The sequence below is a fragment of the Kogia breviceps genome, chromosome 8, assembly GCF_026419965.1.
Source record: "Kogia breviceps isolate mKogBre1 chromosome 8, mKogBre1 haplotype 1, whole genome shotgun sequence".
NCBI lineage: Eukaryota > Metazoa > Chordata > Mammalia > Artiodactyla > Physeteridae > Kogia > Kogia breviceps.
In genome coordinates, this window is record NC_081317.1 from 41,870,130 (window position 1) to 41,887,473 (window position 17,344).

Here is a 17,344-nt window from a genome sequence, read left to right on the forward strand (position 1 = left end):
TCCCTATCTTGGAGAGAAGTGCTTCTCTCACTGGAAATGGTTCCTACCATGGGCCTCAAAGACTCAACTAAGGATAGAAAGCCAGGATGGGAACTACGCTTTGCTCCCCGGAGGTAAGGGTCATGACTTCCTTAAAAGATCACCAGAACTCCAACTCTGTTTATATTTGCCCCCCAAAGGCAGTCAGTCCCCAGGCCAGGGTGAAGCATGGTTTCCTCTGACACTCTAAGTCGGTGGGGGTGGGGGAAACTTTCAGAGTGTTTTTAATTCCTCTAAAGCACACAGTGAGTCACAAAGCGAAGAGGCGTATCCTGCTGACCAAAGTCCAACCACAAACCAAGGAGGAATTACGATAAGGTCCATCCTAGGAGAAGTTATGCACTCTATTTAGTTTCTCTGGGCCAGGTCCATGGAAGTTTACAGGCAGCAGTAAGCTCTGACAATGGAAGCACTCACACAAAGACAATCATTTACCAAGAATGTCACTGCTGGGAACTTGCACTCTTTGTAAGGCAGGCCAAGGCTCATCTTTTCTACCAGCTAATAGCAGGCTTATTATGGTCTCTCAGAGATTTCCCACTAATACAATCAGGCTCCTTTCTGGCCCTAAATACTGTCTTGATATGCTGTCATTTAAAAAATCTGAACTGGTGTAGCAAACGGTTCTTGGTCTTCCGTGATTTCTGTTCTATAATGCAATAAATGTATTGTTCTGTGGGGCTGAAACAACCACATAAAATAAAGTAACCTCCCTGTATATGCATCTCTCTTGTGTGACAAATCAGATTTTCTTCAAGATGATACAAATTACAACTTTCGTATCAATCCACCCTTCAACACTAAATCTGACTTCCAACCTTCCCCTCTCCCTCCCTTTGGAGAAAACTGCACAATTTTTAGTGGTAAGAAAAAAAAAAGTAATTGCAGGATTAAAACCTATAGGTTTAAAAATGACAAATTTCTATCTTTTGCTGAAACTTCCAATACAAATTATGCCCCAGTTACTAAAGTACTGCCCAGTTTGAAGAAACATAACCCCAAATTAGTCAAACACAAAAGAGCCAAACTTCAAGGCAGAGTGAGATGGAAAAAGGGAGGAGAGGGAGGTAGGGAGAAGATAAAAGGAATACCAAGCAACCATAAAAAAATTAAGAAAGGAAAAAGGTACAAAGAAAGAAAGCCTTTAAAAATGCAAACACAAGACATGGCAACGCATAAAAGAACAAATTGATTAGGCAGGAAAACATCATTCACATGATACACATTATCTTTTTGAAGGAAAAGACCAAAAAGATGCAGGGAGGAACAAGCCAACATTAACCAGGTTAGATCCAAAGCTAATAATCTCTGTCCTCAGAAAAATAAACAGAACTAGATATACTTAATGTAAGCAAGGTCAATTTGGTCATGCCCCCTCCTGCCCTAAACCTTGCAAAGAAGAATGTGAGGGTGGCAACTGCTGGGTAGAATTTAGAAATCTGTGGAGCTTTAATTCAGGGGGATTTAAAAGGCTTACCGTGAGATTTCCGGGTGGCACAATGGTTAAGAACCCGCCTGCCAATGCAGGGGACATGGTTCGATTCCTGGTCCGGGAAGATCCCACATGCCACGTAGCTACTAAGCCTGTACGCCACAACTTCTAAGCCCTAGAGCCCACGAGCCACGACTACTGAGCCCGTGTGCCACAACTACTGAAGCCCGCGTGCCTAGAACCCATGCTCCACAACAAGAGAAGCCACCACAATGAGAAGCCCACACACCGCAATGAAGAGTAGCCCCCGCTCACTGCAACTAGAGAAAGCCCGCCCACAGCAATGAAGACCCAACGCAACCAAAAATAAATAAAATAAATTTATAAAAGGCTTACCGTGGGACAGGTATTTGGAGGTGATGATTCTTCTGTGTACACAGACAAGACAGAGAGGGAAGGCATCTGGGAATGGGTCAGGGTTGGCACCTCTGTGCCACTGTCCAAGTTCAAAGCTGAAAGCCCAAGAGCATGATGCCCATTGAGCTCACTGGCACTGCTTTGGGTGGAAGGCTTTAGGGAATTCCGGAACGTGCCACTGCGGAGGCAGGATGTGCTATGGAAAGTGCTTGCCATCTTGGCTGTCTTCTGACTGCTGTCATCAGAGTCAAGTTTGGGGAAGGACAGGGACTTGATATTGCTTACTGCAGGGATGGGGGGGAGGGACACTTTGGAAGACAGCGACATCTTTTCACAGTTGCCCAACTGTGGTAAGGTTATAAAGCCATTGGGTTTGTGAAGAGGCTTGAAATCTAGGGTTGCCCGCTCCAGGGATGCCAGGACCTCCTCATCCTGTAACACAGACCCAGAGCCACCTCTAGGCAAGTTACTGTCCAATAACTGGGCCATAATGGGTCCACTGGTTCCTACCAGAATGTTTCTCAGCTCTTCCTTCTCATCAATAGTTTTTAACTCCAGATTATCAAATGGGTCTTCTTCACACTCAAAGTCAGCAGGATTGAAATCTGCCTTTGTGTGGGGTGGGCTGAGAACTTTCTGTTTTGTGGCACTGCTGCTGACCCGAGTCGGGGTAAGGATGCTGTTGTGCTGTAAGCTGGCAAGGATGGGATTGATAGGAGGTGGCATTGTGGCTGTACTGTGAGTCTTGGAGAAGCTCATTTTGCTGTCACCCTCTGGGCCACTCTTAGAATTCACCTTAGCTTCTGCTTCCTCAGCCTTGCGCTCCGCTTCCCACTGGGCTTCTTGGATTTTCTTAATATCTTCAGCCCACTCAATGGTTTTCTTTTCCAAAGAGAAGTCATACTGCAAAGATATATCAGAGAAAGGAAGTGTGAACCCAGGTGGCTGCCCCTCCCCCACCCAATTCCTCCACCCAATTCACTTCTTCCTCACCCTGGCTCAAGAGAACTGGGCAAGGCAGCATTTATTAAGGTGTATGGGAGGATCCCCACTCAGTAAAACTAAGACTTCCTAATCTTACTTGATTTAATCAAACTATGCTCCCTGGTTACTTCTAGAAATTAACTAGAAAGAGCTCCCACCACCTCTAATCCTACATACCAGGCCAAATGTACCTTGCCACTTCCCTTGCTTCTCTCCCCTCAGGCCATTTCCCTTCCTAGAATTCTTCATTGGTGGCTCAGGAAGAACTCAGCTGCCTCCTCTATAAAGCCTTCCTGGTGGCCCATTCCTTCCTCTGAACTCTTACATAGTGTCTGTCTCTATCATTTGATGCTGAGCACATGTGACCACAAGTAGCTTTAGTCTTCCTCTAAACATTTCCCCAACACTATCACAAGCCTCTGTGAGCAGCAACTGGGCTTTAGACCCTCTTAAGGTCTCCATTATCTTAACAGAATGCCCTAAATAGATCCCGTGCTCAGTAATAACAACAGCCCCTAGTATTTAAGCACTTACAAGGTGCCATGCATGATTCTAAGCACTTTTTACGTATTAGTTCTCTAGATTTTTTTCAACATTACAGGGGCTATGCTCAAGGTCATAAAGCTGTTAAGTGGTAGAGCCTGGATCTGAAACCCAGGCAATCTGACAACAGATTCTATGCTCTAAACCACTACCAAACTACAATGAACAGACTGTACTCTAAATGTAGGAAAACTGCTTATTAAGAAATCTAGACATAATCAAATTAAGATTTTACAATGCAAACTCAACAAAACGCAAACAACCTGATTAAAAAATGGCCAGAGGATCTGAATAGACATTCTTCCAAAGAAGCTATACAGATGGCCAAGAGGCACATGAAGAGATGTTCAACATCACTAATTATTAGGGAAATGAAAATCAAAGCCACAATAAGATATCGCCTCACGCCCATTGAAATGGCTATTATCAAAAAGGCAAGAAATACCATGTGTTGGAGAGGATGTGGAGAAAAGGGAGCCTTCATACACACTGTTGGTGGCAGTGTAAACTGGTGCAGCCACTGTGGAAAAGAGTAAAAGCTAAACAATGTGTGCACATTCAAGGCTGGAGGCCTTGAATAATAAGAGTAAATAATAAGAGTAAAGAGGGGAAAGGGAGAGGAAGGAGGCCTACCATGACCTAGAGCCACAGTAGGCCTAGAGTTTTAGAGTAGAAGAAACATAATAAAGTGCCTCAGGTCATCCCTAAACCTTTCTGCTTCAAACAACACAAAAGAAGCCTGGAAACACACATGTCAAGAAGTTCACTTACACACCCTGAGCCAGTTACTGGGCCCCAAAAAGACACTTGGGGGATCACAGGGCTTCCTTTCTACCACTAACTGAATAGTGAGAAAACAGCACTGGGCAAAGGTTGCTGCTTCTAACTGTGGAGGAAATCCAATTACACAACTGGTTTCCTCCACCAAAAACTGAGGCTGTGGTAAACACAGATTTCTGAAGTTTTACTCCCCCAAACAGGTATAAATTTCTTTCCTCTTTAGTGCTTTTTTGTTTTTTTTGTAATTACCAAAGTAATGTAGAATACTTGGAACATAGGAAAAAAACAGAGAAAAAAACAGCAGAGGGCTTCCCTGGTGGCGCAGTGGTTGAGAGTCCGCCTGCCGATGCAGGGGACACGGGTTCGTGCCCCAGTCCAGGAAGATACCACATGCCGCGGAGCGGCTGGGCCCATGAGCCATGGCCGTTGAGCCTGTGCGTTCGGAGCCTGTGCTCTGCAACGGGAGAGGCCACAACAGTGAGAGGCCCGCGTACCACAAAAAAATTAATTAATTAATTAAAATTTTTAAAAATTAAAAAATAAAAACAGCAGAAATAATACAGTGAAAAAGAATGTGATTTTTGAGTGTACAATAATAATAACATCATCTAACATTTATGGAGTACCAGGAACCAGAATAAGCATTATAAATGCATCATTTTACTTAATCCTTATAATAACCTTAAAATTTGTACAAGATTACACAGCTATTACACAGCAATTCCAGCCCGTGAATCGCTGAACCAGAATCTGCTCTAAACCGTGACACTAAAGGCCACCCTCCACTACTGTGGCCACTACCACCATTTCAGTGAAAACTTTCCGGACCTGGGTGCAAAGGTTTATGTATGTTTTACTGGCTCACTTTGATGATTTTTAATCTGAAATCTCAAGTTTGTATTGTCATGCAAGGGCAAATATGAAAAAGTTACAGGAAGCTTCAAGCTGTCTAGGGCTCTAGGTCTGACTCTTCTCTGGATAGAGAGGGAGCCAGCACCAACACCACCAATACCACAGCCAAATCCCCCACTGGAGACCCCAGGCAGTCAAAGTTTAAGGAAGCTATCTGCAATTAGAGAACAAAAACACTGCAGCTAGCCCACACAGGAATGGAGCTTGGAGCCTTGATCTCCTCTTTCGTTATTAGTGGGTGTGATGAGTATGACAGGCACAGTACCAGGCACTCATTAGTGCGTCACACTGATCAAAGAGAAAATTCCCAGCAAAGCCTATTGATGGCAACAATGTGGGATTCCAAACAAGCCTTCTGAATGAATCAATGAGGCAGCGAATAATATGAGGACTATTGAAATAGGATGGAGGTGTTATTTAAATCATATTGCTAGCAGTATTCTGCACACAGAGTGGTATTTACTGAATATTTGTTGCTGCCAATAAAAAAGCCACCAAGGAAACAGAACAAGGTAAAACTTCATAAGGGAAATCTCTATCTCTTCTGGCCCAATAAAGTCTCCATACACAAAAGGAGTATCGATTCAGTATTCAAAAACATCTAAGATAGTCAACATTATTAGTAGCTAGGGAAATGTACATCAAAACCACCGTAAGAGGGTTAATTCCCTGGAGGTCCAGTGGTTAAGGTGCCATTCTTCCACTGCAGGGGGCGTGGGTTCAAACCCTGGTCCAGCAACTAGGATCCCAAATGCCACGTGGCCAAAAAAAACAAAAACAAAAACCGTAAGGCCAAAAAAACAAAAACAAAAACCGTTAGACCACTGCACACCCATTAGGATGTATATAAATAACCAAAAAGACAGATGATAACAAAAGTTGGCAAGGATGTAGAGGAACTGGAAACTTCATGCAGTGTAGGTAGAATTGTAAAATGGTGCAGCCACTTTGGAAATTAGTCTGGCAATTCCTCAAAAGGTTAAACATAGTTAATATATGACCCAGCAATTCCACTCCTACGTATATACCCAAGAAAGCTGAAAGCATATGTCTGCGCAAAAACCTGTAGACAAATGTTCACAGCACGGATTTCCCTGGCGGCGCAGTGGTTAAGAATCTGCCCGCCAATGCAGGGGACACGGGTTCGATCCCTGGTCTGGGAAGATTCCACATGCCGCGGAGCAAATAAGCCCGCTCGCTACAACTACTGAGCCCACGTGCTGCAACTACGGAAGCCCGCTCGCCTAGAGCCCATGCTCTGCAACGAGAAGCCACCACAATAAGAAGCCCACGCACCACAAGGAAGAGTAGCTCCGGCTTGCCACAGCTAGAGAAAGCCCACACGCAGCAATGAAGAACCAATGCAGCCAAAAAAAAAAAAAAGTTCACAGCAGCATTATTCCTAAAAGCCAAAAAACTGGAAACCATCAAAAATGTCTATCAACTGGGGACTTCCCAGGAGGTCCAGTGGTTTTAAGACTCCGTGCTTCCACTGTAGGGAGCGTGGGTTCGATCCCTGGTTGGAAACTAAGATCCGTAAGCCGCACAGCAAAAAAAAAAAAAAAGTCTATCAACTGATGAATGGATATACAAACTGTGGTATATATCAATACAATGGAATTATTCAGCCATAATAATGAATGAAGTACTAATACTTCATTCATACAATATGGATAAAACTTGAAAACATTAAAGTAAAATAAACCAGTCACATATATATTTATGAATAGTTATATATAAAAGACTAAATATTGTATTATTCCACTTATACGATATTCAAGAATAGGCAAATTCATAGAGACAGAAAGTAGACTTAGTGGTTGCCAGGGGCTGGGGGAAGGGGAAAATAGGGAGTGACTGCTAATGGACACTGGGTCTCTTTTCAAGGTGATGAAAATATTCTGGAATAAGATGGTAATGATAGTTATGCAACTCTGAATATACTAAAAAAAATTTATTTGCATACCTTAAAAGGGAAAATTTTGTGGCATGTGAATTATATCAATAAAACTTTTATTTAAAAAATGTAACTGAAGTTCTCCCACTACGATTATTCCCTAAAAAAGACTGGAAGGTAAAACAAAGAATACATTTTATTTATTTTATTTTATTATTATTTTTTTTTTGGCCACACTGTGTGGCTTGTGGGATCTTAGTTCTCCGACCAGGTATCGAACCTGGGCCCTTGGCAGTGAAAACACGGCATCCTTTCCACTAGACCATGAGGGAATTCCCAATTTTTTTTTTTCAAAGGATACATTTTAGAGTAACACGGTAAATGCCTTAGTAAATCCCCCTTCTTTGCCACGAAATTGTATTTTTAAAAATCTAGAGCCACAGGAAGAAGTGTTTGGGTGAGTTGCGTACCTTTCTGTTTTTCCATGTAACTCCTTCTCTAAACTGTAAGCTCCTTGAGGAAAGTGATTAAGGCATTTATCTCTACCCTCAGCCCTAGCAGAGCATCACTCAAAAGCAGGCAGTCAATAGTGTGTAGGAAGTCACGTAACATGGGGCTATTTGCTGCTTTCAAGATGTAATTTTATATTTATATATAACTGAGATTTAAAGATGTAAGGGTTGATAAAGAAGCTATTGAGAAGACAGCATTTAAGCGCAGTCTAGAATAGATAAATTTTTAACAAGCAGACAGCTTTTAGTATGGTGAGAAAGAGAAGAATATTTCGAGTGGGGATAACAACTCACGAGAAAAGCATGGGACAGACAGGTAATACACACAGTACATTGACAAATTGCTATAGTATCCTGTTTTGGAGGGCATATAGAGGAGATGATGAGCTAAGGTACTCGACCATAACCTTATGTCTAGACTTGATTCAGTAAGGGTTGGTGAATCACTGTAAGTTTTTAAATTCAGGAATATTATTCTAGAAACAATATGAAAAATAGAAGGAAAATGCTGTAAGCAGAGGAGCCCATTAAAGAGGCTACTGAAATAGCCCAGGTGAAAAAATAAGGTAAGGATAAACTAAAGGGCAAAGGGAAGACACAACAGAGAGAAAATACTATGTAACTTGAGTGACCAAGAAGGTAATGAGGACATTAATAGAGAGAAGGAAAGAGGGGAAGAAGCAAGTCAGATGAGCAATGGGGATTTGTTTTGGACAAGGCACAGAATCCCAGAAACATACAATCTATCAGATTACACAAGATCTGTAACAGATATATAAACATACATAAATGTGCGTGTGTGTACGCACGCCTGTGTGTGAGTGAGAGAGACAATGTGAGCCAAGCGATAACAGGAGCTATCAGAAACACAAATAAGAGACAGGAGAATTTTTTTTTTCTATTTCACTATACAGCAAATTCTTACTCCTTAAAATGTTAAATGTACTAAACTTTAACTAAAAATTACCACTTACCTGTACTTCTCTGACAACCTGCAAACAATCAGGCAAGGAGAAGCCAATAGGTAGACCAACTTTAGCTGGTGTTTTGAATTTGTCTCCTATCTTAAATGGGACATCATCAAGGTAACTGAAAGTCCCTACAATCAAAAATAAAGTACAAAATATCAGCAAAGAACTTATTATTTGTTTTGGTATAATCTTACGTCTAGGATACAACATTAATTTATGCTATCCTAAGCTAAGACTAGAAGTTAGAGTTCCTTCTCTGACTGCTTACCTTCTCCTGACCCTAGAACTCTGATAAGGAACTCCTAATTGAGGTTACTTGATCTTATTAGGGTTTATATTCAATTATACTTAGTGTAAAAGCCAAAGTACTCATAATAGCCTAAAAGTCCTCCCAAACGCCCATTACCTCTCTTGCCCTCAATTCCTGGCTTACTGAACTAAGTCACAGTGATCCTCTGTTCCTCAACCATGACATGGTCAAAACTACTTCAAAAATTCTGCACTGGCTGCTTCCTCTATCTGGAATGTTCTTCCCTCAGATATTCACATGGCTTATTCCTTCACCTCCTTCAAGTCTTTGCTCAAATGGCACTTTCTAAGTGAGGCTTACTCTGACCACCCTATTTAAAATTACTACCACACCCTCACCACAGTAATCCCACGTTATCATCTATCTTTTCTCCATAGCACTTATTACCTTCTAACATATATGTAATTTGCCTTTTAATTATATTTATTGTCTGTCTTGCTCAGTGGAATATAAGCTCCCTGCAGGTAAGTATTTAAGTCTGTTTTATTCACTGATGTAGTCTCAAAATCTCAGCACTTCCTGGTACATATTAGGCACTTATTAAATACTGATGAACTCATGACAGAATCTTCACAAAAGAACCTCCTTGATTAGGATTTCTTTAGTAAGAATCATTTTTTAATTAATACAAAGAACTACTCTAGATTTTTTTAAGCTATATTCTGGAGATATGGAAATATTTAAGAAGTACAGCACTTATGAAAAAAAGGAAAACCAAACAAGACCATGGGAATCAGACTAGGATTATCTGGAGAAACAAACCATACACAACTGAACTGCTTTAACTCCCTAAATGTTCTCTGCCCATCACAGATGCATAATACAGAAAGACAGGGACATTATCATCGATTTATAGGGTCAGACAAAAATGAGAGTGGTTCTTGTATGTGATTCTCACTAGGTATACACTCCAAATCAGATCATGATTTCTTTTCTGGACCAGGTTTGGGGTTAACTGGCAGAAGCATCAGGGAGAATGCAACATAGTTTATAAAATAAATTTTGCTTTTTGAATATTATCAGCTAGTAAAATAAGGCTTACTTCTGGGTCTCACACTAGTATATTTTCTTGAGTGCTCATGGACAGAATAAGACAATTACACCTCTTCCATAAAGAGATTTCTCTTCCTTCTAAGAACTCTGTAGATTTCAAGACTTATCAAGCAAGGTCAAGATACATTTGTAATCTTGTCATCATTCCCATTTCCCAAGATAGATATTGCTCTGATATACCTGAAACCCTCCAAAAGAAAGAAGAATAGGCCCCCTCTCCCACTCTTGTGGGGAAGGCATCTACCTCTTTCCCATATAACTTCTAGCTACAATTAAAACATTTTAACTCTCTCTCATTCAGCTAGCAAATTAAATCCACAACTGTGTTCAATTTAATAATTTTTCTGAGGCATAACCATAACTGTTAACACTAGGAAAGTTTCCAAGTTGGTCATACCTTTGTAAGTGTTCTCTCAGCTGGCAATGCCTGTCACATTCCCACCCTTATTTACTTATGTCTTGTCCTTTAAGAATGAGCTTAAGAACAACTCCCTTCTCAATCTCAGAACAGGTCTTACCATTCTGTATTGTTAATAGTTTGTTTCGTTATACTACCCCCTACCCTGCACCAGAGACTTTGATCAAGGATTTGATCAAATTCCTATCCACACCCCCCCAAGCTCAGCATAACATCCAGCAGATGAGATTTGCTCAATGAGAATAAATAAAGAAGACATGGTCTTACACTTCTCTTGTATTTAACTCTCATACTAACTCACATTCAATTAGTATTTATTAAAATTCAAAATGATTTACCTAAAATGGCAAAGCTAGTCCTGAAAATGTTTTAACAGTACTCATGCAAGATGTAAGCACATTTCTAAGGTTCTGCAGAAAGTCACAAAAATGTACCAGAGGTACCAAAAAAAAGTATCAGGTACCATCACAGCTTGCCAACAAAACTCTGGTTACAACACTAAAACCTTCTGCCACTTATAAAATGCTTTATATTATAGAGATCAAAAGCAACCCTCTTTTTAATTGTAGAAACTTTTATCTGTCTTCCATGGAAACAGGTGCTCAAAAGTTACTGAAAGTTAGAGTCTAACTTCGGCTAGTGCCCTGATTAACTGGAAACAAAGCTGGAACTAGCATTTTCTAAGAAGCACTGGAAAGAGTTACAGTCAAGTTAATAATCACAAAATTAAGTCTTTTGTTTAAGAAAATTTTAAGTATACATTCAAAGTAGGTTAATTATATGACACACACATATTAGAAAAATCCTAACTAAAATAATACTTATATGCATATATGATATACAAATCTAAGAAAACCTATCCACACTAATACTAACAAAATTTTCTTAAATGAATACTTCTATTATAGATTGGTAATGGGGAGTTGAGGGGGGAAAACCATCTGTTAAAAAGTACTATACTTGAGATATCTGAGCCAAATGATAATATCTTTCAAGAAGGGTGTTCAGTTTCCTTGCCTACCTTTCGGTTAGGAAACTATGACAGTGTTGTATACACTGACAATTTATATTCTATAAATGAAACTAGGCCCTGGCTTAGAGACAGACCAGATCAAGTAGAAGACCTTGAAACAACTGCTGTTTCCCTTCATTAACACCAATTACAGGTAATTGCTTTAAAAAGCAGTTTCATTTCACTAACAAAGCCAATGCCAAGGTGACTTAGCACATCTTCTAACCTTCCCCCTCCCACCTTTAAGCTCTGTTAACCCGGAATGAGTACACAGTTTTGTGATTATTGGGAGGAGGGGGTAGGGCTAAAGGGCAAAAGGTATTTAAGAGATAGCAACAAGAAAAGCAACTTTTTGAATGATGGCCAGAGACTACCATTAAGTACAATGAATGATGTTGCCATGAGGATTAAAAAGAACATTTTTGCAAATAAAACCAACTATGCCTTAGGAACTATTCATTTTTATCCAATATATCAGAATATCTATTTAAAGACATCAATTTCTCTTATTTCTCAATACATTTTATTTTTCAAATAGATTCAATAAAAACTCAACCACATGGCCCAGAGAATTAAGCATTGTGGTTAACAATTTTCTGGCTCACCCAAGTACCTTTTAGTTTCAGTCTTTATTACCGAAAATCTTTCTAAGATGTCTGAGCCCATTTTCCTCAGTTCCATTTAGAAAAAGAAAGTACATCTCTGATGGCTGTGGCAGTTCCCTGAAGTCAGGTTCTGCACACTGCTCGCCATTATGCTATGGTGGAAGGAACTGGGCTGAACGTATAATGACTCAGGATAAATTCTGGGAAGGTTTCATTCTGTTTCCTTTCTTTCTAAATTGCTGATAATGTTTATGATCTTGTGACCTGCCTGTTTTTCTGAAAAAAGGGAATTCCATGTGGGGAGAGAAATTCCTAATAGAGGGTAGCAACTGGATCATGCTTAATTCAGATTTTACTGTGTGTTCAAATTGAGATTTTTGAAAAAGAATAATAAAACAGATCAAACTTAAAATTAACTGAAAATTGCAATTCCATGACTAAGTATCATTACCTTAAAGCTGTAAGTCAGGTAACACTTGCAAAATTACATCAATAGATAAATAGAGCGAGACACACGCATATATATACACACACACACACACACACACACAATTATACAGATATCAATACAGGATGTGAAGTCAAAAGAAAATGTTACTCGTGTCCTAACAAAAAACAATATAACCGGGCTTCCCTGGTGGCGCAGTGGTTGAGAATCCGCCTGCCGATGCAGGAGACACGGGTTTGTGCCCTGGTCCGGGAAGATCCCACATGCCGCGGAGCAACTAAGCCCGTGAGCCATGGCCGCTAGGCCTGCGCGTCCGGAGCCTGTGCTCCGCAACGGGAGAGGCCACAACAGTGAGAGGCCCGCATAACGCAAAAAAAAAAAAAAAAAAAAAAAAAAACAATATAACCTACAAAACCAGCTTTTTAATATGCAGTATCTGGCATTAAATTTTTAAAAAGACACACAAAAAAGGAAGAAAATGTGACCCATCATCAAGAAAAGAAACAGTCATCAGACCCAAATTCAGGGATAGCCAAGATACTGGAATTATCAGACAACTTTAAAATAACTATAATAAATATGTTAAAGGATCTAATGGAATAGGTTAACATGTGTGAGCAGATGGGGAATTTCAACAGAGAGATGGAAATAGAAAGAGACAAATGGAAACACTAAAAATGAAAAATGCAGTATCATAGAAAAAAATTTTTGGTAGTTCATAAGCCAGGCTATGCTAATCAGAAGACAACACTCAGAAGAGAAAAGAATCAAAGAACTTGAAATTAAGTCAAAAGAAATTAAAAGAATTGAAACACAAAGAGAAAAAAAAGAAAAAAAAATGGAACAGAGCCTTAAGAGATCTCTGGGACAATATCAAACAGCCTATGCATATGTGATTAGAGTCTCAAAAGGATAAGAGAGAGACATGGAGCAAAAGAAATGTGAGAAGAGATTATGGCTGCAAATTTTCGAAAGTAGTAAAAGACATCAACTCACAGATCCAAGAAGTTTAGCTAACTCCAAGCAGGATAAATACATAGAAAATCAAACCAAGGCACATCATATTTAAAATGTTGCAAACAAAAGAAAGTCTTAAAAGAAGGGGCATGGGCAGCATATGACATACAGGAAAACAATGATTAAATGATGGCTGACTTCTCTACATTACTCTGTACTTAAAAAGCAATAACAGATTGGGATTTCCCCAGCAGTACAGTGGTTAAGACTCCACACTTCCACTGCAGGGGGCATGGGTTCGATCCCTGGTCGGGGAACTAAGATCCCATATGCAGCACAGTGTGGCCAAAAAATTAAAAAATAATAATAAAAATAAGAAATAAAACAATCTAAAATAAAACACCTTTTTCTATCACTCAGTAGAAAAAGTATTTCAATAACTTAGTAGAAATTAAACCAAGAGAAAAATAAACCCTTCCAGAAGTTAGCTAAATGGTCATAAATATGACAGCTTGGTGTTTCAAAGGAGGGAGTTTAGTTTTATTAAGTCCAATTACAGACTTATTTTTTTCCCAAATTAGAATAGCAGGGTATTTTTCCAGATATTAAAAGAGTAACTTATCTGTTTGTTGAAACATTTTTTAAAATCCTTTAAAAGTCACTTCTGAAAAATAACTTTTTTCTTAGATTAAACAAGTGGAAAATGAGTCAAAAATTAAAGAGAATTGAATTCGGAAAGGAGTGCTTTAAACTGAGCCAAAGGTTTGCAATTTGCATGATATAAGGACAATATTTTTAAAGGACTTTGAAAAGTAACTTTGTATTTCTTATTCTATTATTTAGGGGTACGTGGTTATTAATGACAGTGGGAGAAGTTCAACCTCAGTTGAAAAGAATGAACTTGAAAAAATCAAATACTAGTCCTAAGACAGCACAGCATATGATATAGTCAGCCCAAGTATTTAAATAGAAAAAAAAGCATTTTCATATCCAGTCATGAGAGCAATTGTCACCTCCCTGTCCACACCCCAAGTGCCCTAGAATTACACACACACACACACACACACACACACTCTCTCTCTCTCTCTCTCTCTCTCTCTCTCTCTCTCTCTCTCTCTCTCTCTCTCTCTCTCTCTAACCCCGAGTCAGATAATACCTAACTTAGGGGGAACCAACCCAGAGGCTCATAAACTAAAATGTTCCAGTCAGATACTCCCGTGACCAAAAGATACAAAAACTTCAGCTATATGATGTGAGCCACTATATGATCAAGTAGCAAGAAGCACCAGAACTGGGGTGGCCATTTTTGGCCCTGTGCACTCTATACAAGTAGGCCAAGAAAGCAAGTCTATAAACAGAAGAATAAAAATGGAGCACATCTGCGGAGAAAAGCAGTGAAAGATGGAGGGAGTAGTAGCCTCAGTTTCCTGGCTTTCTAATTTCAGCCCTGTAAAGCCAGGCTGAATTTGATTTCCTAAATTCAGATGCCTACAAGATTGCCTATTAAATATTCTCCACCTATTCCCTTTCATTTCTATTCCTTAAACTACATGATATCTAAAAATAAGATTTGTTATTCTAACAGCCCAACTAAAGCCACTGAAATTCAAGTAGGAGCTCAGCAAATTAAAGCAGAAGCAGCCAAAGAGAGAAAGAGAAAATCCTTCTCAAATTTTACTCAGGTAGAGCATTTCATTTAAACAATAAAATTTTGGTTAGGAATGTAAAGAGATGGAGGAAGCCCTAAAAACATAAGTCATCATTGATCAGGTAACTTCAGAATTATAATCTTCTCTCTGGATTGTTGAGCTGGAACATATAAACTGGGGTCCAACTTATTTTCACTCCAATCAAAAAGGAGTTTCTAAAGATTCAAGATAGAAAACGTATCTTTTGAAGTAAGATTATAAATTTAATTTTTTCATTTTTGCTCTTTTCTCTCCCTAGGTCTTTCCTCTCTGCTTGGCTCTGTCCTCTCTTTTCCCTTGAGAAAGTGATCAGAGGCAACTACAGATCTGCCTCTCTATATCATTTAAAGACTTTGAAAGAGCCCTGTAATAATCCTTAAACAACAGGAGATAGCTTACCTGAAGATCTGATGCCTGACAGGTTATACAGAATGCAAATTCCAGAGTCTGAATGACTTAATTCCAAAAGAATTTAACAAAACATACGCAAGCAATGTATGTAAGTATATGCACAGTGGTAGTTCAAAATATTAAAGCTGTTGTATAAAAATATACAAGCAAGTTAAAAACCAAGGAACTGCTGCACCACCCTGACTCAGAGAAGTGATACCATCAAGTAACCATTTGTAGATCAGAAGAGCATAACAATACATGTTGCCACGCAGTGCAACAAATCATTCTTACAATGACATGATTTTTAAAATGGAAGATTAGTTTTAAAACCCCTTTTAAGATAACTGTGTTGTCTGGATATTTCTGATGTTTAATTCCTATCTTTGTACAAAAAGAGGGTCTAATTTTAACTTCTTAGGCACCTCCATTCCTATCAAATGCAGATAATATAAGTTTATTAATGTACTCCATTTTGGAAGGTCACACGTTAGAAAAAGATGATAAACTATTAGTTTCAAATGCAAAACTGTAATTACTACTACTGATAACTTCTGTAATATATTGATCTGCTAATCATGTCTTATTTGTAGTAAATCATTTCTTTTTATGGGGGAAGAAAACCTAAACCAAAACATCATAAAACGTTATCTAAAGGCTTAGAATTTTTCACACCTGATGGAGAAGAGATGGACCAGAATAAGAAAAGGAATGGTAACTACTTCAATACACTGCTGAAAAACAACAAAAATAGGCAGGCTCCCTATCTACCTGCAGCAGTTTCAAGTACAATAAATACAGAGATACTCTAAAGTTTATCCATTTGAACTTCACATTAAAGTTATGTGAAGTCCTATGGAATGAATATGCTACATTGTTGTACAACTTTTATCTTCCTCAAGCCACTCATTTAAATAAACAAAAAGGGACACTTACTTAATGTGATTTCAAATTCTCTCATCAGATCAAAACTTAAACCATGATATCTAACAGTCCACTTACCATGAAAATCTGCACCCAACTTCTTAGAAGCCATTTAGAACCTGAAAAACAAAGAAATATTTCTTAGGCACATTATGCCTTAAGGGGATATAAACAAACCATTATAAGAAAACTGAGGACTTCCCTGGTTGCGCAGTGGTTAAGAACCCGCCTGCCAATGCGGAGGACGCGGGTTCGACCCCTGGTCCGGGAAGATCCCACATGCTGCAGAGCAACTAAGCTCGTGCGCCACAACTACTGAGCCTGCGCTCTAGAGCCCCCGAGCCACAACTACTGAGCTCGTGCGGCGCAACTACTGAAGCCCTCGTGCCTAGAGCCCGTGCTCCTCAACAAGAGAAGCCACTGCAATGAGAAGCCTGTGCACTGCAACAAAGGGTAGTTTCCGCCCCCTGCAACTAGAGAAAGCCGCAGGCAGCAACAAAGACCCAACGCAGCCAATCAATCAATAAATAGCTTTTAAAAAGAAAAAGAAAACTGAGACTACAAAAAGAAACCAGAAGACTAAAAGGTTCCAGGACTTGACATAACCCTCAAACTTCTCAGTCCCAAAGTCTCAAAAAAGAAAGAAATGGGGAGAAACCACTTTTCTAGAAAAAAAACATTTCTGAAATCTTCATGTTCTGGAAAAAAAAAAACATTAGAACAGCAAACTGGCCATTGACCAATTTATATACAAACTGTCAAAAAAAATTACTAAACATTTATCTTCCTGATGTAAGCTACTAATGTCAATATTTGTAGTTCTGTCAAGATTTTTTATATATCCCATTTTATTCAGTATGTAAATATAGACCTTTTACTGACAAATATAACTGTAAGACTGACATTTCTGAATTAGGGAATCAATGACATACAACCTTTAGTACTGTTTTAATTTTGTATAAAATTTCAAAAAAGGGGAACTCCCTGGCAATCCAGTGGTTAGGACTCGGCGCTTTCACTGCCAGGCCAGGTTTAATCCCTGGTGGGGGAAC

At 39.2% G+C, this 17,344-nt stretch overlaps 1 protein-coding gene across 13 annotated transcripts in view; it reads right to left on the reverse strand.

The window, feature by feature from the left end:
* UBAP1 (ubiquitin associated protein 1) overlaps positions 1-17,344 on the reverse strand; it is a 72,641-nt gene that overhangs the window by 25,943 nt on the left and 29,354 nt on the right. For 4 of the 13 annotated variants that reach the window (XM_067041312.1, XM_067041319.1, XM_067041311.1 and 1 more), the window contains exons 2-6: positions 16,371-16,411; positions 8,491-8,615; positions 4,445-4,649; positions 3,861-3,935; positions 1,868-2,791 (exon numbers count right to left, since the gene is read on the reverse strand). In XM_067041312.1, coding sequence (XP_066897413.1) covers positions 1,868-2,791; positions 3,861-3,935; positions 4,445-4,609 — 1,164 coding nt within the window. In that variant the 5' untranslated portion in view covers positions 4,610-4,649; positions 8,491-8,615; positions 16,371-16,411. Of the gene's footprint in view, positions 1-1,867; positions 2,792-3,860; positions 3,984-4,444; positions 4,650-8,490; positions 8,616-16,370; positions 16,412-17,344 lie in introns of those variants that run through there. The other 9 variants (XM_067041314.1, XM_059072786.2, XM_067041318.1 and 6 more) reach the window with 4 other exon arrangements.